This window comes from Haemorhous mexicanus, chromosome 6 (genome assembly GCF_027477595.1).
Source record: "Haemorhous mexicanus isolate bHaeMex1 chromosome 6, bHaeMex1.pri, whole genome shotgun sequence".
Classification (NCBI taxonomy): domain Eukaryota; kingdom Metazoa; phylum Chordata; class Aves; order Passeriformes; family Fringillidae; genus Haemorhous; species Haemorhous mexicanus.
The window spans coordinates 20,701,504-20,727,831 of record NC_082346.1 but is presented as its reverse complement, the minus strand read 5'-3'; the positions used below and the strand labels follow the sequence as shown (position 1 = coordinate 20,727,831).

The following is a 26,328-nucleotide window of genomic DNA, read 5'->3' as shown; positions in this document are numbered from 1 at the left end:
CAAGCTCCACAAACTCTGTACAGCGGCTGTGCAACCTCAGCCTAATTTTAGCTGTGGGATATGGCTGGAAGCTAAAATTGTCAGCAAACATTTTTTGTATTAGCGCTTTCCTAAAATATTTCACATGCTGTGTACATTTACTTATCTCCTTTCCCCTCCCTCCTGCTTTTTTTTTTTCCCTTACAGCTTCTGATATGAAGAAGGATATAGAGTCTTTAATAGCCCAGGAAAAAGCAGAAATCGTCGCCAAGTATGAGAAGGTACCAGCCTCGTGCCTCTCCCCAGCATGCTGGCTGGGGCTGAAGCTGTTTAATCAATTAGGAATGCATCAAATAAGAACTTTTGCCTCCCTGCAGGCATTGCCCCAGTAACCCTCATGCCATTAGACTTCATGCTAGCTCTCCCTTCCTATACATCCCACCTCACTACATCCCTGGAGTTTACTGAGGGTCCCATGTGGGCTCACCATAGATACTGAAAGGTGCTGAGCTTCTGGTGATTCAGTGCTCCCTTAACACGGGGATGCCAGGATGGCTTATACCCAACAACACTATTTTTTCTAATGTACAGCTTTTCCCAGCCTCTAGCAGAGGCACACATGGAATCCTGGATAGGCTGAACTTGGCATTTTTCTCTGCCTTGAATTTGGCTCTTTAGTGCAGGTTTTGCTCTCCTGGTTCTGTGCCTTTTCTCATTCAGGAAAGAGGGATGTAGGTTTTGGGTGCAGGATGCAGGCACTGGGGCATTCCTGATGCTGGGACCAGCTCACAGGTGTCCTTTCTGCTTTCAGGGCAGACAGGAAGGAGCTCAGATTGACCAGTGGGAAGATGCCGATTTCGCACTCTACAAAGTTACAGACCGGTTTGGATTCCTGCAGTAAGTGCTCCTGGCCTCTCCTTTCCTCTCTGACCTCTGTGTGTGTGTGTGGACCATCCTTCTGCACTGAGCATGACTGGCCCAGCATCTCTCCCATAAGCTGCTCTGTGGCTTGGCTTGATCAATCCCAAATGCAGGAGGAAAGACTAAATGGGCCTCCTTCCTCAGCTGTGCATGTGCAGACACTGATGCTTTGAATCTGTGCAAGACAAGGCTCAGAAATGGTTTCCTACCACAAGCCTGGCGTTAGAAGGTGCAGGCTGGTGCTCCTGTGCCTCTGTGGTGTGCTACAGAGGGAGAGGCCCTTGTGTTTGCACCTGATGATTCAGGGAGGTATAGGAAGAGACCAGAAAAGATAGCTGACCATCTTCGGTTCCCTTAGGAAACCTTTCCTTTAGAAATCTCCATCCTAACAAAGGCACACATGAATTACATACCCTGTGCCTAGGAAGAATGCTTAAAAAGAGCTATTTTTATTCTGATTCTTAACAGAAGTTACAATAGTAGGTGTTCTGTGTGTAGGAGGGAGGTTTTAAGCATTTGCTGTCTAGAAATTCTGCTTCCCCACCCTTTAAATTGCTGATCATGTGTGTATTGAAGAGGTGATATGTGCCCAGGATTTCTAGTTATGTCCAGTGCTCGATTACCCCCTAGAGCTCCTGTTGGGTGGTGGGATTTTGGATGGTGCTTCCCCTGCCTCTTTCATACTGGGGACAGCTGTAGGAAGGGCACAAAGTACCCAGGACATACCCCTTCAAGTGTCTGAGGTGGTCCATGAGCTGCAGCATCCTGTGCTCCTCACATCCTTTCTTGCCCATGGAGTAACCAGTGACCCTTGCTTTTCCAGCGAGCAGGAGCTGCCAACCCGCACCGCCTTGGAGGAGAAGGTGAGAGCTACCAGCTCTGTCATCATGGATGTGGCATCCTTTTCACACCAGCTGGGGAGGGAATGTTTTTTGAGGAAACAAGTGAGCAAGTAAGAGCAAAGCAGGCAGCCAGCACCCACTGGTCACTGCTGCTCGCCCAGAGGTGGAGACTCTGCACAATGCCCAGCTGTTGGAGCTTTTATTTTGCTTGGTCAGACAACTTTCCTCCTCCACATGGCACTGAAAAAGCACCTCTTAAAGCAATATTGGGCTTTTCCCTCTGCTTTGGCACAGTGCTCGGCAGCTGTGGCTTGCAAAGGGGACTGCATGTGCAAGGGAAGATGGTGGAAGTTGTAGGTAATCATCACTTCCATCCTCATCTCCCCTGAGATGTGAGCATGTCCTCTGGTGGAATCCTGCTAAATTGGACTGAATCACATTTCTTCTGATCTGATACAGTGATAGGATTTGAGTCTAGCTGGACCTGCAAAGATTTTTATTGTCAGAAAATACTCCTGGGTATGCTTTCTCTATGTTAAGCCTGTGTGTCTTGTCATTTTCACCAATGCTGCTTTTAATTACCAAGTGCTGAAATTCTGCACGCACCTGAGGATTTATTCCCATCCCTGATGTGAAGTCTTCACATAAAAGTTTAAACCTAAGAGGATGAAGTTTTGTGTTTCCAAGAGGCATCTCCTGGGGCCTTTTTTTCTTAAATTTGTCTTTTCTTCTTCCTTGCACCAGCAAAAACAACAGGAAATAGAACGTGTGGACAAGTGGCTTAAGATGCTGAAGAAGTGGGGCAAATACAGAAACAGTGACAAGGTAAGGAGGAAAAGAGTGTATGGCTGGAAGGGTGGGTGTGATGGATCCTTATGATGAGTCAGGCTTTCAAAAACTTGACAGAAAAGCCAGAGATCTCTGGAACATTGCCTGATTCTACTTGTTATCTTTAATATTTTAAAGCTTTCCTAGAAATTTCTGGGTTACCAGTCGAGGTAAAAGTCCTGTTCTGACTTACATGGCTTTAGAAAGGTTTTTTTAAATGCTGCTGCCATTTTTGCACTTGCACCTGTGGAAGCAGGAGCACAGCAAGGATGTTCATGTGCCCTGCTGGCTCCCTGCCCTGTGAGAGCAGAAGGCAGTGCATACCAGCAGTTGCTTCTGTGTTTCCACCTCCTGGAAATGATGTGGGAGATGTGACTGATACAGGCCAGTTGATGTTCCTTGTAATTCTCCCTGGGGGAAGAATTATATGTCTAGAACAATGCTTAGATTTTGTATTTTGCTCCTAGCTGTGCCTGTGAGAAGCCACTTAGGCTTCATATTGTGTACACCTGTCTGTGGACATCAAGGATGGAGACACCAACATTATGTCTTGGCTTTGGTGTTAAAATGAACTCTGTAGCAAATACCACTTCAAAACTGAATTGTTTTTAATAAATAGTATCTGTTATATGTTCCTCTTACAAACCTCTTGAAACAAAAAACCCTTTGAACCTAATGACAAGACCCTTGCTGGGTAAGGAGAAGAGTGTTGTGTCTGACCTGCTCTGCTTGCAGCACTCTGCACAGGAGAGGACTGAAGCCTGGCATTGCCTTGTTGCCATGGCCTCTGCAGCCTTTGTGTTTAGCAGGAGTGGGGTGTTTGGCTGGACTGCTTCTAGCTCCCATTGGGAGTCCTTGGGAGAAATTTAAGCTTGGTTAAAAAGGCTAAGTAGAAAGAAATATCTGAAGAATATTTGCATAGCTATAGGGACAACATTGAGCAGAGCATTCTCCTTGCCCAGTTGTCAGGAGTCATGTTCAGTTCAGCCTGCCAAAGACCAGCTGTAGTCTCACTCTTAAAAAAAAAAAAAAAAAAAAAAAACCAGAAACAAAATCATCCTAATGACAGCAGGGATGGGGAGGAGGTGGGCTTGGGGTTTTATAGTTCTTCTGTTCCCTTCAGGGTGATTCTAATTACTTTGTTAATCAGTGCTGCTCCATAGGCAAAATCAGAGGCCCTCCTGTGACTTGGTTCTTTCTAATTAAAGTCAGCACTAATTGGTTAGTGACCTTGTGGGTAAACCACCGAATTCCAGTGGGATACAAGAATTCCTTCTGCTCCTGCAAGGTGTTTGGTGGTGGGTAATGATGAGTGGTTTTAGCACACCTTGGCTTTCCTGGGTCAGATGGTGAGGACAAGCAGGATCCAGCATGAGTGATGGGGAGCAGTAGCAATCTCTGATCCCTGTCTGTTTTGGATTTCCCTTGATAATTATTGGTGTGTTAAGCACACTGTAGCTGATGTCACTCAGATCTGCTGGCTGGCAAAGGGTCAGACTGGCAAGTGGGTTTTGAGGGTCTTTGGGTCAGAAAATGAGAAAGCTCTTGTAGTAGAATAAAGGATTTTATGAATAACAGCCTGTAAATGGTCAATCACTCTTGAACACAGAGGTGGCATTGTCCCATGCTGGGAGACCGGAAATGGCCATCCCCTCTCCCAGCAAAGAGAGAAGCAGTGCTTGGCCCCAAGTGGGGAAGGAACAGTCTGGTGACCCTGGGGAGTAGAAAGGAGCTTTGGTTTCAGTCCTGTCCAGCCTAACACCCATCGCCTGGCACCAAGGCTAGTGCAGGCTGTAAGGTCTGTAGCAGCACACACCGTTAAAATGCAAAGATGCTGAGAGGCACAAAAGAAGTGTGCCTTCTTTTAATAAAAAAGAGTAAAATCAGGTTGTATCCTACACCTAGATGTGAAACCCCATGCTCTTGTGTAAGGAGCATGGAAGCTACTCAGATATTCCTGCTGCCACAGCCGTATGCAGTTCCACTGTGGCATTTCAAGGACCTTATGCTGGGATCACAGTCATGTCAGAGGCTATGTGTTTTGTTCTAGCTAGAGTAAATGTGACAAGCCCTTGATCTGATTTTTCTAAAGCAGAATGGGTTGGTTTTGTTCCTTCTCTGAGCTCTCAGGCTGCCACATCTGCATTGCACGTTTCCTTCAAGTTTGTTTTCACCACTTGGCTGACATGATAGAAACTCAAATGTCACAAGACAACCACTCTGTGTTATTTTAACAATGACTAAGGTGTCATCTTTGAGAAAATCCTCTTATTGAAAACAAGAATCTTCCTTTTGATGTTAATTTTGATATGCTGTGCTTTATTAGAGGGGGAAAAAAATCTTGTTGCAGGAACCGTAAGCAGTTTCACAGGGAAGTTGCCCTGACTTTGACTCTGCTTGAATGATGTGAAAACCCATCTTATTTTCCAGACTGGGACTTCCTGGACTTAAGGGCCAACCTTTTCAGTCCCTATTCATGTGCTGGAGCTGGCAGACATCTGATCATATCTAGTGCTTGATGAAGAGGGACTTAGCAAGCAAGCCTTTGTGTTTTACATCATCTTAGGATCTGATTGAGGCTTAGGTTGTTGTCTCATCTTCTGTGTTGTGAAATGTCAGCAGGAGGAGTGAGGTTGTGTATCCATCCAGGGCATTGACCCCAAAGCAGCCACCTGTCAGTGGGCAAGAAAGCAGCTTTTTCAGACCCTTGGCATGAGCCACCACCAGAGAGAGCAGCAGTTTGACTTTTTGTTCCCCCACATGCAGCCTGTGTGCATCCTTGCATGCTGCTGATGGCAGTCTGGGTCTTGTGACTGTCACAGATTATTGGAAATAAGGCTGAAAAAAAGAGTGGGACCTTTCACAGTTCCTTGACTAGAATGGCCTCGCTAGGAACTGAAATAATTTCTGGCAAAACCTGTTTCAGCATGAGCAACAAATAGGATTATCTTAATTAAAGTAATACCCTGCAGCTCCCTGTGCTCATCATTGCCTTAGATCTGTCTCCATCTCTGTTCTAGACACATTTTGTAACAATCTGATTTAATTTCAAGATCAGCAGAGTGACACTCAGCACAATTCCTCATATGGGTGGGGTTAGAATGATGCAATGGTGCCTTTTTCTGGCAGAATTTCCACAAGGGAAAGGGCACAAAAATAAAGGAGTCCATGAAAGGATGACATTGTTTTGCAGAATTAAGGTATGTCAAACCTGCAGAGAAGTGCTAAACTGTGTTATTCAGGGTTCAGCACAGGGATGCTCACGTGATCTGTCTCCCTCTTCACTGCTGATTTGAACCCAAGTTTAAACACCAGCCTGCCTTTGCTTGGGAAGGTTAGGAAATGGCTGGTGCCTTGTAAGAATCTACACATTTCAGGCAGCACAGTTTTGCTGATAAAAAAGGCTGTGCTGTGTGTGCTGCAACAGTGGGATAATTTATTCATCATAGCCCTGAAATGGATTTCAGACAGAAGCATCCGTCGTAGGAGGAGGATATGACCTCTGCATCATTTGCAAGCTGCATCTTGCTGCTGGCCATGTGGAATGGGACCTTTAGAGAGGGATGTCTTTGGTCATAGATGTCTGGTTTTTAGGCAAAGCCTGCCTTTGTGCAGGGGGGAAGCCTTGTCTCTGCTAAGGTCACGGGAGTGCAGAGCACTTAATCCAGTGCATGCCAGCAAAGCGGTTTAGGATGAATCGGGGATCTGTATGGACTGACACAACCCCCAAGAGCGAACAGTCTGCTACTGCCAGGGACAGCCAGCAGACATTTGTCGTGCCAGGGCTGGCTGAAGTGCTGAAGTCAGATCTCCTGCCTCAAATGCCATGAGAAGGAAAGGGGGTTGTGTCTGGGAGTTGCTGGGTGGCTTTTTTTTTTTTTTTTTTTTTTCCCCCTCCTCTCTCCCCATTTTGGAAAGACAGGTAGCATTTTCCTCTCCTCCAAAGGTAGCCTAGGCAATACCTGTAAATACCTGCCCATGGCCCACCAGCTTTAGGATTTAAATTTGCCCCTGCTTTGCTGGCACCCCATCAGGAATAGCTGCATAGGCTCCAGCTGCAGGCACAACAACTGAGTTGGGAGCAATCATTAACCATATGGAAAGAAAGCCGTGTGTGCTGATGTCCAGACTGCCAGGCATCCTGCATAACCACATCATCAGTCAGCAGGTTTTGTGGTACTCATAGGAAATCCTCCACTCCAGGTGAGGATTTGCACAGCTCAGTTCCTCTGGTGCATCACTGGTAGAAGATGTGAAGAAGTCCTTTCTCTTTGGAAGGATCACTCTTTGAGTCCTAAAGGAATTGAGGAAGGTGATATGCCTTTCAAGCCCTTCTGTATAGCCAGCATATGTCTCCAACACTTAAAGGTGTTGGAGATATTACCATGGATACCCAGAATCTTGGCATTGCTCCTGCAGTCTTTTCCTGGTGATCCATGCACATGGCTGAGAAGTTTAACAGTGACAAGACTCCAAAGTGTGAAGGTCAACTGCAATGTGTATATTCTGCTTCAAAAACCAACCCACCTCTCCCAAATACTTTTTAATTTCACTGTCTTTACTACTTCAAAAAGATGTTCTGTCTTTAAAGGCAGTGACTCCATGTGACTCCATCCCTCATATTCAAGACCTGGAACAATTGGTTGGGTACTTCTCAGAGAAGATTGCTGGAGCAGGAGGATGGAGCTCAAATCTGTACTTCCATTGTCTTCCCCATCCCATCTACCTCAGAGAAAATATGTGGGCAGGGGAGAGATAGGGATGGGGTAATGATGGCCTCTGTGCCATGAGCTTTGTATGTAAAGCTTGGAGAGGGAAGATGATCCTGTGACAAAACCTGGAGCAAGTTTCAGACCCTGTGGTTTCAGTCCTTGGCTGATACAGCCTTTCTACAGTGTCTCGAACCATTGCTTTAAGCACCAGCATCTCCTTTTGTGAAGCAGAATGGTGTTTGTTCTTCTTGCCTGTGCATTGGTCTGTCAGCTTGCATGGGACATGATCCAGGTGCTCTCTTCCCATCTGTAAGGGCTGAGTGGTTTAAAAGAGAGTTACCTTGAGGATTGTTTTTGACTGTCATGTGGTACAGGAGTTATCATCATGTGCTGCCTTACCTCTGTCTTTTCATCCCATCATAAATACTGCTTGTATGGTAACTTCCCTGTTTTCCTTCAAGTTTCATGATGAAGAAAAGTTGCTCATTTTTTTCTGGGTGACTCACAGCTCTAAGGTTTTATCACTTTCATGTCTGGAGGTGGTGGGAGGAGGAAAGCCCTTGGGTAAACAACAGGAAGGCATTTCATTTCAGTTCCATCTCAGCATGTTTTGTACCTCCCCTGTTCCTTTAGCACTTGTGCAAAGAAAATCATTAGAGACATTACTATATGCCACTGAAGGCTGCACTCATTAAAGTACAATACCAGCTCTGGAAATTCAAAACAAAATTATTTCCTTTCCACAGGTGTGAGTATCATCATATGCCTTGGCAGCTGTCAGTCAGTCTCTTGTAATCCACTGGAAATAAGTAATCTTTTCTGAGTTAGTGTTCTTGTCAGAATTAGTACATATTCTAGTTTCTTGATTCCGCCTCAGCTTTTGCTTCATAAAGGCATGAGTGCTTGCAGGAGCCAGCCTTTTGTGTGCACCTACTACTTTGTGGATGTGGTTCATCTAATCCTGTCACTTTGTGTCTCTTGATGCATTGCACTTCATTCATCCTGATTTAATGACTCTTGGGAAATGGGGATGAATCTGCCCCACATGGTTTGAAGGTTTGCTGTCCTTAGAAGCACCTCCTTTTGTGAGCCTTTGGGTGTGCAGATGGTGAATTAGTGATGTCCCACTTGAAATGCAGGATGCAGCTGAACAGGATGGTGGCTTTCCATGGGCATGTCTTGCTGGGTGAGGTTGCTTTTGGAGGGCAGCTTTTATTTGGTGCATATAGAGGGAAAGGCAGGATCTGGTAAAGGATTTCTGCAGGATTTCATCCTGGCTATGCATTGGATCTTCACAGCTGGTGCTAAGCAACGCTTGGGGCAGTGCAAGCATTTGGGGAGTTCTGAGGATGGCGTTTTAAATGTTGAATGTCCATCACACTTTCAGGATCAGGATATGTTGCAGACACTTTCTCTGTCAACAGAAATACTGAAATATTTATTATAATGGAGTGGAAAAGCATTCTCATAAACATCTGGTTCTCCTGGTCCTACAGACTACAGAGATATTCTACATACTTTTTTTGACTGGGATAGTGGTGTTAGTTCTTTGCTGTGCCCTAGCCTGTTTGCTTGAAGCCCACCTCCTGTCTTACCTCCTCGTCTTGTAAGTCTTTGGGACAAGGACCACCATTCCTGGGTCTTGCCCTCAGTAGACACAATGCTGCCATGAAGACAGTAAGGAAATGAGGAGTGTCAGTTTGTGTTCATGGAGGCCGTGAGCCAGCACAGTGTCACGGTTAAGGTCTTAAGGTCCTTGTTGTGAGAGGCTGACCTTCCAAAGTCAGGTTGGAAATAAAAGAGCTGGTGGTGCAAGGTGAGTCTGAAAGGAAAGGCAAGAGAAGCAGGTGTCCAGCTGGGTGTGGCAATAGCAAAGTGGCAGGCCCACATCCAGAAAACCTTCTACTAGGATCTTGTGCTTTCCTGGGGATTGCAGTTCTTCTCTTACATCAGCCTGAATTGCATGAGGGAGAATACCCTATAGAAAAAGAAGAGGGATTTTGAAGGTGTTTGGATGCATTTGTACCAGGCAGTGACAGTAGCTCCAGTTGATTGCCTGATCAGGCACTGCCCTTCTCAGCTCCAAGCTCATTCCTGTGACTGGAAATCTGGCACCTCTGTCCCTTCCCAAGGAATTGCCTGGTTCTGAGAGAGCACCATAAGGCAACATAAATACCCTCCATGGCTGGAGCTTGGGCATGTGCCGCAGGTCCCTGAATGTACCCAAGATTCCTCAGGAATCTGGAGGAGTGCTACTGTGGGTTTTGTAGTGCAGCTGCAAGGCATTTCACAGGTGGGATGAATGAAAGGAAGGAAAGTATTCAGAAAAGGATATTTTTCTTTCTTATGGGGCTTTTTCTTTTAATGGAAGTAGTCAGCAATGGAAAAAAAAAAAAGCTTTTTTTCTTTTCTGTTTTCCATTGAAATTTAATGGGGGCTTTATGACAAGAAAAAGGGAAGAAGCATCTGTGAGATGAAGTGAACGAAGACAGGTTGAGTTGTTCAGCCTGAAGAAGAGAAATCTCTGAGGAAACCTCAATGTGGTCTTCCAGTACTTAAAGAAGGCTTGTAAAAACAAAGGAAAATGACTTCTTACACAGGCAGATAGTGATAGGACAAGAGGCTACAGTTTTAAACTAAAAGAGGGCAGGTTTAGATTACATGTGAGGAAGAAATTCTTTACTGTGAGGGGGGTGAGGCACTGGCACAGGTTGTCCAGAGAAAGTGTGGATGCCCATCCCTGGAAATGTTCAAGGTTCAGGCTGGATGGGATTAGGAGCAGTCTGGTGTAGTGAAAAATGTCCCTGTGCTTGGCAAGGGTCTTGGAACTAAATGATCTGTAAGGTCCCTTTCAGCCAAACTGTTCTATGATTCTCTGGTTCTATGATTTTGACTGAGTAGTTGTCTTTGGTGGATGCAGATACTCACTCATCCATCAGATTGGAGATACCCTTTCTGTGCCAGCACAGGGAGAGCAAGTAATTGCCTGGGGTGTCTGCTCAGATGGCTGATTATCTGCAGCAGCAAACCATGGAGAAAATGTGTTTGCCACTAGCAGGACCCAGCTAACCTTGCACGTGTTTTCCTCCCTGCAGATGTGCCGGCGTGTGTACAAAGGGATCCCGCTTCAGGTGCGAGGCCAGGTCTGGTCACTTCTGCTGGATGTTGAGAAGATGAAGAAGGAGAATGAAGGAAAATATGAGGTATGGTCTCAAACATAGCAGGAGAAGGATGATAGGGAGGTTAGATTGGTTATGAAGCTGGTTTCATGAGTACTGAAAATGCAAAAGGTTTTAACTCTTTGTCTGTGAGTTTATATTAAGCTGGGGTCTTTTAGCATGTTAGTTGGCTGCTTTCTATAATATGCTCTTTCCATTTATTCTGCTGGAAGTTGGGAGCAAAGCTCCTGTCAGAGTTACTGCTTCTTTAGAGATAGATGCAGGGAAGAGTGAGGGGTAGCTTTCCGTAGGCAGCATATGGAAGCCTTTCGTGGATAATTAACTTATATTCCAAGCCCATGTTATGATTTACTTTGCATCATGTACCAGGATGAGGATCAAGGTGTTGTGGAGATAATTATTTTTCAGAGGCAGGAGGTTGAGTGCTGCTTCCAGCAGGTGTTTCTAAAAATCCCTGCCTATTAAGCAGGATGACGCTAACGCTCATTACAGTTAGCCAAGCGTGGATGTTACTGGTGAGGTGCCACGGGGATGGAGGCACACGCAGGGGCTGGGGGAAGGCAGGCTGGGCTCACCACAGTGAGCACAGATAAGGAGGCTCTCCCAGCATGCAGATTTAAATTGTGCTCCCTCCCTCAAAGCTGCGATGCGCAGGCAGGGAAGCAATCCAAACAAATGAAAGTTGCAAGGAGTTTATCTGTGCTCTAGAGGGGTCAGTGATAAACAGGAGCTTCAGGGCTAATAGGCTTTGCTGGATGCAAACCCTCCACAAGATCATCTTAATCTGCCTCTTCTTTGGTGCTGCCTGCCGCCAGTAATTAGCTCTCCCCTAATTTCCTCCAGGAGAGGCTCAGTGCAGGTCCTGAATGAGGGGTTTTGCTTTCAAGAAGGGACTAAGCCTCAGACTTGTGTCTTGAAGGAACTGGTTCCAAGGCCACCCCATTTCTCCCTGGGGTATAACGCATGGCATAAAAGCCTGGAGGCTACCATGGGACATTCCACGCTTGCTTTTCATGTAGGTGTGATGCTCTGCCTCCCTGAGGTTTGTTAGCTGCAGCCAGAGGGCTTGAGGGAAGCTTGAGAAGGCAGCAGGGGAAACATATTGGCCGTGGGGCAGAGTAGAGGCATCCTGGATTTTACCCACTGCTTTGTACAAGGTCTTTGGGATGGGACTTCCAGCTTTCCAGCCTCTGCTCTGCCACCAGCTTGCAGGACTCACAGCGCTAATGAGCTCAGCAGAGCATCTGTGGAGCCCCCAGGTTATTTACATTACGGAAAAAAGGAGAATAACCCATCCTGTGTTTCTTTTTTAATGTCTGCACAATTAGTAAAGCCTCCTGGGTGCATGGAGTTGGCAAAGTCCTGTGTGACCTACCTGCCATTCATGTGCAATGATTTAAAAATACCCAAAGTAGGGTATTTACTTTGGGAAATTTCTGTGTTGTTCTGGCAGGGAAAACAAGAGGGCCTTTAGCAGGAAAATCTGAACTGAAGTGACCCAGAGCATATGAATAGTCAAATTCACTCAGGTAGTCTGTCTGCTTTATAGATGGCAAGGAGCCATAGGATACAGAGACTGCACTATTTACAGCAGGGAAATAATGTTGTTCATCAGATCTTCATTCCATCACCACTTTTTTCCTCACTTGTCCTGTGCAGGCAATAATTCAAAATGATTTACTATTGCTCCTCCATACAACTGCTTTCAAGGCTGGATTTAATATTCCCAAGATGCTGTGATCATCCAAAGTGTTGGCTATGCTGGACACATGTGGGTGCTAATGACCTTCTGATGTTCCCCGGAGCTGATGTGGCCACCTTGGGAGGTCAACAGCAGCCTGGAGGCACCTGGTGTTAGGCTGATAAGCATTCACAGGGATGGCAGCTGCGGGAGCAGATGATAAGTATCTGTGCAGATGTTCTATTTTTTTGTCTCCTCTGTGAGCCAGGAGGGGTCCTGATCCTGGGCTCAAAGCAAGTTGGGCTTGCTGCTCATCTCTGGTGCCTCCAACCTGCTGGTGAATCTCAGTGTGCCTGAAGATAGTCACAAAATTTATTTTCTTCCTGCAGTTAACCCTGGAGACATTAAAGGAGGAGGGCATGATCACTGGTGGCATCTAAAGGCTATGAGATGAGATGCTGGGCTATAGCATAGTAGTCCTTGCCTGCAGTTCAGAGCTGAACAGTGGGTTGCAGATGGGACTGCAGTGAGTTTTGTCCATGGAGCGTCTTCATCTTGGGCTCTGAGAGCACAATTGGATGAGGTGGTCTTAAACTTTCATTTGAATTTCCATTTTTTTGCAGTGGACTTAAATCCTTTTTCTGTGTGATGCTGCCTTAAATGATTAGCCAGCCTGGGGGGAACATGGGGATTCTTGGCTTTGAGTTTAGCTTCTGTTCTGGACTCTGCCAGTTTCTTAAAATTTGTACCAATCCAAGAGAATGTTCCAGGACTGCTTTTCTGGTGGAAACTTCTTAAACCAAAGATGACTCTGTTCTTCAGAGAAAGTAGTAGTTGGAGATCACAGAGTCTGTCATAACAGTTTGGACTTTATTATGAGTGAGCTTCTGAAAAGCTGACAGTGCTGCGTACATCTGTGTATTGGTTCCTTAAGGATCAACAGAGCTCTCAATGCTTTATGACAGCCAGCCAGGCAAAGAAATCAAAATAAATGAGAGTGGGATTGAATTGTAAAGGTTTTAGATTCTGAAAACTCAGTATCTGCATTGGAAGATGGGTGAAGGCTGAGCTGGCAGCTGCTGCTGTCTTAGGATGTGAGTGTGGGGTCATCCCCTTCTCCCTGGGCCAGCAACACAGACAAGGGCTCAGGGGCTCACCTCCAGGCTGCAGTTCATTGCTTACTGCAGGACAGCAATGTCCCCTGCTCTGGATAGCTCTGTGTTGCTCCTAAGCTGCCACTCCTGCTGCAGGAATCCTGCCTTCTCCCTGTGTGGAGAGAAGTACAGGCTGAGATGGTGTCTGATTCCTGCCTCTTGTCTGCCCCTCTCCCTTCCAGCAAATGAAAGAACAAGCGAAGAGCTTTTCATCAGAAATCAAACAGATAGATTTGGATGTTAACCGCACCTTCCGAAACCACATCATGTTTCGGGATCGCTACGGAGTGAAGTGAGTATGCAAGGCTTCTGTGGCTTATATGGGCCTGCCAGTGCATTTGTGAGGAATGAGCTGGACCAGCAGCCAGCAGTACCCTGGCTGAGAGCAAAGCCATCTTTGCTTCTCCTCAAACCATCACCACACAGTGTGACCCACAGGTGCTGGGCTGCTGATTCTTTCTTCAGAGAGGTCCACATTGGAGCAGGCTGAGCCCCAGTTCTTGAGCCAAGCAACAGCCTGTTGCAGTGCCTTGTCCCCCAAGGCTCATGGTTGCAGAAGGCTTGGTTTGGGATGGCTGGGATGATAGGGTGGGCCCATCAGGGTCTGGGAGGGATGGGGTCTTCACGACAGATTAGATTGGAGAGGTTTGACGAAGTGACTTTGTCACTAGGATCAGTCACACCTGGCTGCCCTACAAAGTCTCCAAGGAATAAGCTTTCTGGTTCTGTGAGCCCTGCTCCTTGCAAAACCGTTAAGTACCAGCTGGTTGGGTATTTTCAGAATCTTTGCTCTCTTTGTGTATGCACTGGTGAGCTCATGAAGCTGGAGAGCTCGTGCTCAGATGTTTTAATGTCCTTCTTTCTCCCCAGGCAACAGGCACTCTTCCACGTCCTGTCAGCATACTCAGTTTATAACACTGTAAGTAGTAAGTGCAGTCAACATGAAGAGCATTGTGCTTTATATATTTATATATATTTATCTATATAATGTAAAGATTTAAAGAAAAGCTTTATATGTGTGTGTTTTTGTGTAGACATACATATTTTCATGTGTATATATATGTAATAAACACAAACTTATTTAGCCAGTGGTAATTCCAATTTTAAGTCCTAATAGTGGGTTTTACAGAGAGCTGAAAGACTCTCTGGCAGCACAAGAAACTTTCCACAGTTGTTTCATTCCCTTGTTTATTTTGTCACCTGGTAAATGACATCTGGCAGATTTAGAGTGTCAGCAAAGAACAAGGGATTGCCCTTTGGCTTTCCAGCAGCACTAGTTTTCTGGCTGTCTGTCATGTTTCTGACTTCTTGTCTTACACCAAATGGTATCCTTGTTGAAAACACTTATTTACTACAGCAAACCAGTAATTTTTAGCTGAGGGATACAGGCAGAATAAGCTGAAATTAGCAAATGAACCTATGTCTCCACCTCCAGGAGGGGACAGTTAGAAGATGCTCAAGGTGTTGGTTAAGGAGCCTCCCTCATGCCAGATAAATGTTAACCAGATTTATTTACTGTTTTATTACTTCAGTGCTCATATGGCTGAAGGAATGCAAAACAGCATTGGAGCCACATGCTGTTTGTCATCCCAAAGATAGATTGGCCATAAGGAGAACATTATTTACAATGATGAGGCATGGAAATAATTGCTCAGAGAAGTTGTGGATGCCCTATCCTGGAAGTGCTCAAAGTCTCTTTGGATGAGGCTTTGAGCAATCTGGTCTGGTGGAAGCTGTCCCTGAGGAGGGTTGGATGAGATAACCTTCAAAGGTCCTTTTCCAACCCAAACTACTCCATGAGTCAGTGACGTGGTAGATGCTGCAGACATATGGGAGCTGTGAATTTGGACATAAACAGTAAAGGCTTTGAAAGGGGGCAGACCTGGGAAGAGGAGAGGGAGCTTTAGCATTATGATAGGCTCTGCCAGCATGGCAGCACGTGTGCCCCTCTTGACTATTGCAGGAAGTGAGCTACTGCCAAGGGATGAGCCAGATTGCAGCCATCCTCCTGATGTACTTGAATGAAGAGGATGCGTTCTGGGCGCTGGCACAGCTGCTCACCAACCAGCGCCACGCCATGCACGGTAAGGCTGGGCTGGGGCTGGGGGATGTCTGCCACAGGAAGGGAGGATTGTTCGGGTTGGTCCGTAGAGCTTTGTTTCTCCTCATATATTTGTTTAATTAAAGTGGGTGAGGCTTAACTACTTGTGCAGAGGAACTTCACTCTTGGAGGCAGACAAGCTCTTATCAGAAAAAACTAGTTTTATCCACCTGAGCTTTAGTGCTCAGTAATTAACACTTTCACAGAAGTGCTGTCCTGCCTCCAGGGTTCCTTGCCCTTGGCAATCAATTAACTCAAGGTTATAAGAAGTCTCAAAGAAAGTACATCCAAGAGTATCCACACTAAATGTAGATGTAGTTCCACTAAATGTGTGATGTATTATTTTACTTCAGACACATTAGAGATCTTTTCATCTAGTGGTTAGCAGTAATCTATGCACAGAGGGTTATTTCATGGGCAGAGAGCTAAACTTTATGGCTTGGTAACTTTGGACAGTCTTAAATATGTGTCCCACTAGATTACAGGGCACTGAACAAGCTCGTGGTGTTCAAACATCTTCAGCTTTTCTCTGAACCGTGGTAAGCACTGAGGTGTGTTTGGAGAGCTCTTGGCCAAGCCAATTTGCAGGCAGGCAGTGGTAGCTGGGTGAGAAGGACCAGCTGGGCTTGGTCTGAGGGTCCTGTTGCCCAGATGGGGTGAGGGGTGACCTCTGGAAAGGAGGGTGGAAAGGAGGTAGCTGGGCACCCTGTTCAGCCAACTTCAACAGGCAATGCAAGAGATGAGTTTATTGAGAATCAGGCTATCCTTGTTACTGCTGCAGAGCTTACCTGATTTTTTTTTTATTTCTCTTGTCTTTTCTTGTTAAGGTTTTTTCATCCCTGGGTTCCCGAAGCTGCAGAGGTTTCAAGCCCACCACGAGCAAATTTTAAACAAACTGTTCCCCAAACTGAAGAAGCACATGGTATCTCTTTACTGTCGCTCTTTCTATAATAAAGACACATTTTAATGACAAAGCAGCTCATATAGTGTTCTGCCAACCAGATGCACAGCTAAACATATTTCTAACCATATAGGACTGCTTCAGCTGCAGAGGCAGGCATTTATTGAACGGGTTGCCCAAATCTTGCTGAGGTGAATGGTAATCATTTGCTTGCTGATCATCATTAGTGGAGGGACTGCTAAAATATAGTCTTCCCAGGAGAGCCAGGAAGGCTTACAGTGCCTGCAGCAGGAGGAGCAGCAGTGTGGCTGGACTGTGTGCTTGCACCAGCTGCAAGGCTCAAAGGCTGGTACTGGTCTGTCTGGAGTCTTATTTCAGTAATTATTAGCTCCAAGTGCTTTGCTGTTGTTTTAAGTCAGGAGGCACACAATGCTGGGTGTTTTTTTGCTTGGGCACGTCCAGTTGCTTATCTCTCTAGCAGATGCTACAGGCCCATTTGGTGGCTGCAGGAGCATCTGCAGCGCATGCCAACTCCAGTCTTAGGTCCAGGCCACTGTTTTGCAGCACCTGCTCTCTCTTTTTTTTCTTTTGCCTTGCCCCCCTTTGCATTTGGTGTAAACAGCTGGTGTTCAGTGGCCAGACTCCTAAAGTTCTCTTACACTCCCAAGAGGCTTGGTAGCCCCCATCTCCAGCAAAAGGTGTTTGTATTACCATCATCTGCCACAGCTCTCGCTTCATGCTGCAAATGGCTGTAAAAGTGAAACAGAGCCATGTGAGGTTTTCACTTAATTATAGTCATGGGCAGGGGGGGAATGGGAATAACTCAGAAAGCTGCTCATTCCTCCTGCTCCTGAGGCTTTCCAGGCTTGCAGGTGCACAGCACCAGCCAGAAGCAAAGGCTGGAGCTGGCCATTCATCCCATGGACTTTTTTCCCTTGCCATCATCCCCATGCTTCGTTGGCTTTGCAGCAGAGGTCACGTCAGCTGTGCACACATGCCAGCACTGGGCATCAGATGGAGAAATGTTAGACCGAGGTGGTGATTGTGAGGTTTTAAAGAGTTTTTCTTAGCCTGTCAGGCTGTCCTGGTCCTGCAGCAGCCATGCCATGTGAATGAGGTGGTGCTTCCAAAGCTGCCTTTACTGTGCTCCGAGAGGGTCACATGGGAATTGCTATGGAAACAAAAATGGCAGTCTGCAAGAAGTGAGTGGTTTGAGTTCCTGGAAGGTTTTTATAAATCCCTGGTGTAAGTATTAGGCCAGAAAAGCTTCTCCCAGAAATCCCTTTCCAATACTATGGCTTAAGTCTGGCCACATTGAGGACCAGGTTCAATGGATGTCTTGGGCAAAGGACCAAAGCAGGGCTTAAACACTGGTGTGTAAAGCAGGGGCTTTCTTGGGAGATGGGAGACGAACCACAGCCACATCCTGCACCCAGATCCCAGAATAAGTACACCAACCAACTAATCTCCCCCAAAGCCTTATGAGCTGCTTGAGCCTCCAGTAACCAGCCTGGTGAAGTGCCTGTCTCTCTTTGCTGTCTTTCCCCAGGACAAGGAGCAGATGACCACCGGGATTTACACAACCAAGTGGTTCCTGCAGTGTTTCATTGACCGGGTGAGGATGCTCTGGGGTTTTTTTGCTGCTCTCCTGTTTGCATGTGTGGTTAATCTGCCTGTGGTTTTTTTTTGTAAATATCATACTTTGAAGAAGATGTTAATATTTTATAAGGTGGGATATTATGCACACTCTCATAAGGGAAAAAAAATTAATAAGGGAGAAGGTAAAAATAACTGCATGTCACTGATGAGAAGCCAGTTCCTGCTGCCTCATCACAAGCAGTCACAGGGAGATAGCTCAGCATCAGCAGTATAAACTTCAGAGTCAGGAGAGATCTTTCTCTTGCCCACTGGCACTGCTGCAAAGGCATTTAACCTCACTTTGACTCTGGAGACAACATAGAAAGAAGAAGAGCTGGGGGCGCAAACCTCAACAAATAGCAGTGCAGCAGCTGCAGGCAGAGGAGCAGATTGGGACTGGAAAGGGGGAAGTGAGAGAAAATTATTCTGATTTGTCCAGAGTTAATTTGCTAGTCCTGAGCCAAGACTACTTCATTTTTAGGATCAGCATTGTGCTTACTGGACTTGAATGAAATGTCCAGACTTGCTAATATTGAGCACATCTCTGTGCTCCAGTCTCAATTTTCTGCTGCCCTGTCTTCTAAAAAACAGTGGATGACTCCTTCCCCTTGAGAGGGAACTCACTGCTTTTGCCACTAAAAGCTGCATAAAATGCACAGTCCCTTTAACTGCAGTAGCCTGTGGTAAAAGAGCTGCAATGGTCAGTTGTGCCAAACTCTGGAGAATCAGTGCATTATCCTAAATTTGAACCTAAATATTTCAGTAGGATTAATAATAGTTTCTGTGTTGGTGAGGTGGCTTAGATCTTTGGTGGGAGGCGTGGGCTGCTCCATCACTTTGGGTATCAGTTCAATCCTGTTTGTCAGATTGGGTCTGGGTGCAAATGAAAACCTTTTACAGAGGTGCTTTTAGCAGGCAGAAATAAGCCTGTATATAAGGAAAACCTCTTCTTTGCACACCAGATGAATGATTTTTTTTTAATGCTTAGTGATGCATCATTGGGCTTTCAGACCTATCCCATAAATAGCCCTTCTGGGAAATCTGGATGGATACAGGAGTTGGTTTTTGTGCTCACAAGGCTGACAGATGATGGTACTCTCTCCAGGGTAGGGGAATCCACATGCTAGCATGCTTGTGAGGGAAGTTTCTCTTTTTTCTGCATTCATGGATGGGTTTTAAATATTTCCCTGGCCACCCAAGTTCATTAGCTTTAAGGCAAAGCCATAGATGATAAAAGACATTTTTGTGTTTTAGATGAAATCCTGACTTGCAAAGCCTAGCCCTGTTGTGTGATTTGGTGCAAGGTGATGCAGTGATGGCAGCAGCCTCTGTTTCATCATCCCATTTGTGATTTGTCTGTGTGTTTGAAACAGACCCCATTCACGCTGACCTTGCGGCTGTGGGATATCTACATCCTGGAAGGGGAGCGGGTGCTGACAGCCATGGCTTACACCATCCTCAAACTGCACAAAAGTAAGGTCCCACCTGACTGCATCCCCTATGGCTCTGGTGGCACCCTGCTGGGCCACCCAAGTGCTGCTGACCTGAAAAGCCTTGCTGGCCACTTCCAGCCTCTTGGTGCCCCACGCTGGCCACAAAAGGCACAGTCCAGGGAAGGAAAGGAGATGCCACAAGGATTGACTTGCTGTGCTCACCACACCCGAAATGCTCCCAGCTGCCTCTTCCTATGTACTATGCCCCACAAATTGCTTTTAGGGGCAATACAGACAGCAGCCCTTCTGTCTGCAGAACTTTATGTGGTGGCTCTCAACTGCAAAGTCTGTAGAGGGACAAGTAAATCCACTAATACACTTCTAAAATGATCAAAACCTGGTTGTCTTGCATAACACTAAGGCACTGATGTTTCTACCTCGAGATCTTTGTAACTTTGAACCACTTCAATCCCATAAATTGATAGCTTTGTTGTGTCAGTCTTTTGGCCTTCATCTGGGGTAGGAGTGTCTGATGAGAACCTTTGGGCAGCAGAATTTATGGGACTGCATGTGTTGGCTTCTGCAAACAGCCACCCTGTTCTTCCCTCAGTTAAATGAAGAACAGGCTATCCATAAATAAATCTTGGAGTATCCTGTTTATCTGCAGAAAATGAGAAACTGGCAGGCAGGCAGATGTTTCAGTTTGGCTGTAAAATCTCACCTCCCTGAGGAATGTGTAGTGCGGGTTGACATCTCTTCCTATAATCCATTTTTGCCTGTATCCCATCCCTGTCTGCAACCTTTGTAAGGGCCAGCACCTCTTCCTGTATCCCTGCCTGTGGGTGCAGGTCGGCATCCCTGGCTGGTGGTGGCAGCTGCCATGGCTGTTCAGCCTGATGCTTAGGGCCTGTCTCATAGAGCTTTTCCTCCTCCTAGAGGCATTGGTGAGAACTTCCAGAAATGGCCTAAACCCTGCATCCTCATCAGCACAGCTCCCAGCCCTGCCATTGTCCTGCCAGTGAGAAGCTACTGCTCAGGTGGCATGGATATATACATGTATTGATGACCCTGAGCAATAGTGGGAAGGTGGGAGAGAGGCAGAAGCGTTCAGGCTGTCCCACTGTGGAGTGGGAACAGCAACAGAATCCCAGCTAAAACCAAAGCATGGTGTGACCCACGCTTATGCTACCCTGAAATTTGTCTGTGCCACTGTCATTACTCCTTTCTCCCATCCCCCAGAGCGCTTGCTGAAGATGACACTGGAAGATTTACGTGAATTTCTGCAGGAGAAAATTGCTGCTTCCCTGCAGTATGAGGACGACGCTGTCATCGAGCAGCTGCAGGTGTCAATGACTGAACTGCGCAAGATGAAGTTTGACCTGCCCCCACCAGGTAGGTAGAGGGGAAGGTGGGCAGCCCAGCAGGGACCAGAGCATCCTGCTGGTGTGGCTGGGAGCCAAGGCAGCCCAGAGGGGCTGGCACCTGTCGTGTGGAAGCATCTGTCTTCCTTACATTCAGGGCATGCAAACACAATCGGATGCACAGTTTGGGTTTTATTTTGTTTTCTCTACTTCCAATGCAGCAAAGCCTGAGGAGTTCCCAAGGAAACCCCTGGGCCTGGAGCTCTCCCTCAACCCAGTAGCCATAAAGGAAAACACAGCAGCCAATGGCCAGAATGGCCAGGTGGGTGAGCGCACTCCAGACAGGGAGCTCCAAACCCACAGAGTTCCTGGCACACCAGGAGGAATGACAGTGGTGGAAGCGAGGATTCTCACCTTCCAGGGTAGTGAAGCAGCTGAAGCAACGGACGTGCCTGTTTTGGGTGGGCAGCCACCAGATGAGGAGGGTCAGGTGGAGCCCATCATGGACGGGCAGCCATCATCTCTTCTGAAGTCAAGCGAGATGCAGGCCCAGCAACACCTCTTGCCCACGGTCCTGCCTCCAGAGCAGCCTCTTCTTGCTCCTGGCTGTGCCATGGTGGGCCATGGAGTCTCCCTCCATGCCCCAGCTGAGCACAGCTCCTTAGACTCCTCTCTCCAAAACAGGCCGGCTCCTCCCGACTCCAGCACCGCTGAGCTTTCCGCTATGGACCAGGCAGTGTGGCAGCCAAATCCTGCTGCCCTGCCAGCAGGAGAACAGGCATCTTCCCTGAGCAGAGACATAGTGCTCGAAACAGCCCCCCATCCTCTGCCAGCCAGCTGCCAGCAGCTCTCCCGCACGTCACAGAGCGATGGCTCCCCCGAGAGCGAGTGCGGGGAGGAAGCGGCGGATGACAGGCACTGCAGGGCGGTGCTGCCGGACAAAATGGGCCTGAAGCGGTCGGCATCCAAAGCTGCATCCACAGGAGAGCTCCTCAGCCTGCAGCACAATGGACTGGGCAGTGCCACCAGCACCACGCGCTGGCCCGATGCCGTGGGCGTGCTGCCCACGCACAGGCAGGCAGGGGGCAGTGTGCCCATCTTGTCCAGCAGAGAGCCGGAGGCAGCAGGGCTGGCCGAGGGCTGCCCCGCCCAGCGGGCACCGTCCCCTGTGGTGGAAGGGAACAGCCCCTATGTCGTTATCAAAACCACCACTCCCCTCCACCTGGCCCATGCAACAGAGCAGGACTTCTTGAACAGAAAGCAGGTGGCATTGCCTTTGTCAGAGACTGGACATTCTCTGCCTACCACCTCCATGCCACCACCTCTTATGCAGGACCCAGAGGAGGTAGAGGTCCAGAAAAGCCTGCAGAAACCATTAAATGCACTGAAAGCCTCACGACCCCCGCTGAGCCCCAAACCAAAATTACCGCCACAGGTTGCCAAATCCCGCTCAGAGAACAGTTTCCTTTCAGGCTCTCCTTCCCTGCCAAAGCTGCCCAAATCGGTGACGTTCTAGTGGGATGGGGAAGGGGTAGTTAAGGGAGAAGAAGTGGGTTCTGGAGAAGCATTTTTGCCCCATTTACAGGATCCCCTTCTGTCAGCAGGGCTGTCAGGGTGACAGCACAGCACCATTGCACATCACGCTGTGCTTTGGTACGAGCGCCCAGCAAGGAGATGAAGCGGTGGTCACCAGCGCTAGGAGACACCAGCAGATTGGATTTGCATGTTTCCTATGGACAAATTGGAAAATGCTTTCATTTATTGTTCCTCAAAGCTCCCCAAGTCTCATCACTTGGGGGAAGAGGCAGGGCTGGTGAGTTTGTTGCGTGTTTTCTCCTGCTTCTGTCTGCTGTGGGATCCCACAACCAAGCAAGCAGGCACAAGGTGTCAGAATCCAAAATGCTTTCTTTACAATGCCCCATTGGCGCAGCTACAGCATTGCTTTCAAAGGCCTTTGTAGCAATAGATTTTTTTTCATTTCCCAGACCTGCAGTTGTAAGCAGCAGAATCTCCAGTGGCAGTGCCATGGCATCCTGGCAGGATACAGGCAGCCCACTGCCCCCTCTATGCAATTCCACAAAGCAGTGCCCGGCTGTATCTGGCTCCTGCTGCCTTGGTGGATGGTGTTTAGGAGGACAGATTTAACAGCTGCTGAGTCCCTTGGACATCTCCTTGGTGTCACCCCGGTGGGGGGCTGCCAGCAGAGCGGTTCTTTCCCAGGTTCTCAGAGTGACAAGGACAGTGATGAAGGTGGAGCCTGGTCTCTTGGGCTGAGTGCCCTTTCTGCTGGCCTTTCCTTCCCAGGGCCAGTGCAGCGAGCAGGCTCGCTGCCTTTCTGTTCCCCAAACAGGAGAAGGGGCTGCTGGCTCGGGAAACCTGCCTGCACTACCAAGCTGCTGGCCGCGTGATGGCATCTAATCACAGTGCCCCAGATAAGTCCACTTTTGCTTTGAGTAAGTTAAGTGTCAGAGTGGAAAGGGCATAGGAATTGGGGAAGGGGGAGCACATTGCCCAGAACCTGATCTTAGTCCTTCTGGTTGAGCCCACAGAGAATTAACAACAGGAAGGAAACTTGGACATGATGGGTGCCCACATGCCCACTTGCCCTTCATGCACCAAGTCCTAGAGGTTTGTCCACCTCCTCCCCATCCCAAGGTGCAGCTGTTCCACAGCCCAGGCCATTGGCTGGAGATGTGCAGGGATCTGGAGAGACAACCCATAGCAAGAGCTGGTCCAAAATTCTGGTTCCAGCATCTACTTCACCCTTAGAAGGGACTTCATCAGGAAGGCAGATCAGTGAGAAAGCAGGAAGTAGTCCAGATATGCTGGATTTGACTTTGCTGTCCAGGAGGGGTAGCTGCAAGTGCCACCTAAGTTGGGACTGTAAGTGGGATTCCCACAGAAATCCTGGGCAAAAGCTCTTTAAAAGTTCTAAGGAGACTTTGAAAACTATTTTTTTTATCTCACAGGCTGCTTCAATTGCATAACCTGATCTAAAGCCTACCTGAAAGCCCAGCAGAAAACTTCCACTAAATAACTTTGTGGGTTCCAGGAACTGGTCTTGATGATCTCAGTGGATCCCTCCCAGCTCAGCATATTCTAGGATTCTATGATTTATCAGGGTTTATTTTGCCTTGTGTACATGTGGTGGTTTATGTTCGCAGCAGGGAGTGTCAAAGGGAGCACTGGATTTTTGTTTGGATGTAGCCAGCCAGACCACAGCACCCTCAGCTTTCATTGGAACCCCAGCTCTGTCCCAGGCCCCATCTTCCACCGAGCCTCCAACCTTGCCCATCCTCTCCCTCTGCAGAGCAGGGATAACCCTATTAGCTACCTCGCAGGGGTGTTGTGAGGAGTCAAGCATTGCTATTTGAGGAAAAGTGCTCTTTGAATGTTCAGTATTTGTGTTTTGAGACACCACAGGTCCTTTCTAGGACAATGGTGCTTGAATTGTTTTTTTCCTAACTGTGCATAGTTAAACGTTATTTGTGTGTTAAAATACCTGAGCAGTATTTCAGGACAGATATCCATTGCCTTTTGCTAGCAGCCCACTGGCCACAGGAGCTCACTAGGAAGCAATAAGAAGCATCTGAGAGGTGTTGGTCACATCTTGACTTGGCTTCTGTAGCTTGGGGCTCTGTCCTCTCCTTGAAGCCCTCACAGGACTCCTTCTAATGCATCTGAGCATCACACATGCAAGAGCTGAGACCTCTTTCCCCTTGTTTTAACCCATTTTCCCTCATTTCAGGCACACAGCCTTTGCACATCATGTTGCTTGTGCACCCAGACTCCTCACACAGTGTGTCTGGGATGTTTTGCAGTATTAACATTTAAAAAGGTGGTTTGCTCTAATTTTGGAGAGTGTCAAATGCACAGTACTCATTGCATGACATTTGGTGCATGGTGTTCAACATGAATTTTGACAGGGAAAGGGGTGGGAGTTGTCCTTCTCTCCAAGCCCTAATGGGAATGAGCAGCAAGGTCCTCAGTCATCTTCATGCCTGGGGGAACCACTAGCAACATGCATTGCTGTCTTTGGTGTGATGCTCTCACTGGAACACATCAATGCATGATCCCTAAGGAGATGCCCGCTCCTGTCTCCTCCTCCACCTCTTGCTTCAGGCAAAGATGCAGCCATGGTGGCAGCAAGGCCTGGCCCAGCCTCAGCTCTTTTGCTGGGAATAGGAAGGGAAGGAGCAGGATGAGGGTGGCAGCTCAGCAGGACAAATTACCTAACCAAGCCATTTGCAGCCCTGCCTGGCCCCTGGAACAGTCTCAAGCCCTCAGCAAAACTCACTCTTACTGTGAGCAAACATGGGAAAGGAACTCCCCCCATCCTAGCCCTTGCAGCCCAGACACAATGCTGACCTTGCTGCCTTCCACGTAGAGGTGAAGACCAATGCTGTGGGTTTGGGTTTTTTAGGTTTAGTTTGTTTTTCTTTGTGTTGTTTATTTGTGATAGAGCACTTTGTGTGGCTGCAGCACTGGCAGACAGCAGGAGCCACAGGACCCAGCTCCAGCAGGGGCCAGAGGTTGAGGTTAGGGTTTCTTGGCCATGCACTTTGAGAGCCTGGCTACTGTCTGCTTTCCTTTTTATTTGCTATTCTTGTTTACAGCGTGGAACGCTTCTTCCATGACTCTTTCTAATGTATTATAATTATTACTTCTAAGAAAAAAAAACATTTTTATGTCTGCTTTTTTGTTTGTTCAGTTTGTTTTTTTTTAAGGAAGGGATTTTTTGGGAAAAAAAAAAAGTCAATCCAGAGTGTTTGATGCTGTGTTTTACATGGTTATAGTAATAATGGTTAAAGAAGTTTAGCATAAATTCAGACTCCAGAAGGTTTCTTACAGGAACAGAAGCTGCACCAAGACTGGTCACCTTCTCCTGATGACTTTTAGCTTGGTTCACTGTGTATGCTTCAGCTGCAACAGGTCCATCCTGCTCCATCTCTGCTTTCCTACCTGATTTTCTATTGTAATTAAATCCAGGCATCCCGGGCAGCAGTGGAAAGCAGAATGCTCTTTTCTACTTACCAGCGTCCTCTCCCAGCTGAGCAAAGGGCAGCATCCCTTCTGACACACAGCTGCTGATCAGCAGCACTGCTGAAGCTTGTTTTTTGGCCAAGATTTTGTGTTTGGAGTTTGTTTTCCTGCCTGTAGGCAGTGTAGGGAGGTTGAATGGGAGGGGGAGCTGGTGGACACAGCTTCTTGCACAGCAGGTGGGTGGGTGGGTGCGACTCACACTCATGAGTCAGGGCTGAGCTGAGTCACGTTTACAGCAGCCACTGGGAGTGTTAGGTGGTGCTGCTGACAGCTGAAGATGCATTTTAAAAAGCTGTGCGTGAGCAGTACCTCTGACACACCCCAGATTTCATAGCCAGGGCTTCCTGGGCTTAGATGACGATACTGCTGCCTTTGAGGTGTTAAGTGTGAGCAGTGTTCTGGCTCCCCTGAGAGACAGCTGCCACTTAGTGTTAAGCAGCATGTTTATGGTAAACACAGGGTGTCTGTCTCTGCCAGAGTACCACAGGGGGCACAAAGACTGACAGCAGAGGGAGAGGTCAGAAGCAGCTAAATGGCACCCTAGGATTTAAGAGC

At 47.4% G+C, this 26,328-nt stretch overlaps 1 protein-coding gene across 6 annotated transcripts in view; it reads left to right on the top strand.

The window, feature by feature from the left end:
* Positions 1-25,428, top strand: part of LOC132328869 (USP6 N-terminal-like protein) — a 76,195-nt gene extending 50,767 nt beyond the window's left edge. For 4 of the 6 annotated variants that reach the window (XM_059849162.1, XM_059849163.1, XM_059849165.1 and 1 more), the window contains 13 exons: positions 187-260; positions 791-876; positions 1,724-1,763; positions 2,487-2,567; positions 10,378-10,485; positions 13,479-13,588; positions 14,167-14,215; positions 15,260-15,380; positions 16,225-16,319; positions 17,848-17,913; positions 19,310-19,409; positions 20,609-20,761; positions 20,952-25,428. In XM_059849162.1, the coding sequence (XP_059705145.1) occupies positions 195-260; positions 791-876; positions 1,724-1,763; positions 2,487-2,567; positions 10,378-10,485; positions 13,479-13,588; positions 14,167-14,215; positions 15,260-15,380; positions 16,225-16,319; positions 17,848-17,913; positions 19,310-19,409; positions 20,609-20,761; positions 20,952-22,246 (2,370 nt within the window). In that variant the 5' untranslated portion in view covers positions 187-194 and the 3' untranslated portion in view covers positions 22,247-25,428. Of the gene's footprint in view, positions 1-186; positions 261-790; positions 877-1,723; positions 1,853-2,486; positions 2,568-10,377; positions 10,486-13,478; positions 13,589-14,166; positions 14,216-15,259; positions 15,381-16,224; positions 16,320-17,847; positions 17,914-19,309; positions 19,410-20,608; positions 20,762-20,951 lie in introns of those variants that run through there. The other 2 variants (XM_059849168.1, XM_059849167.1) reach the window with 2 other exon arrangements.
* The last annotated feature ends 900 nt before the right edge of the window (positions 25,429-26,328 follow it).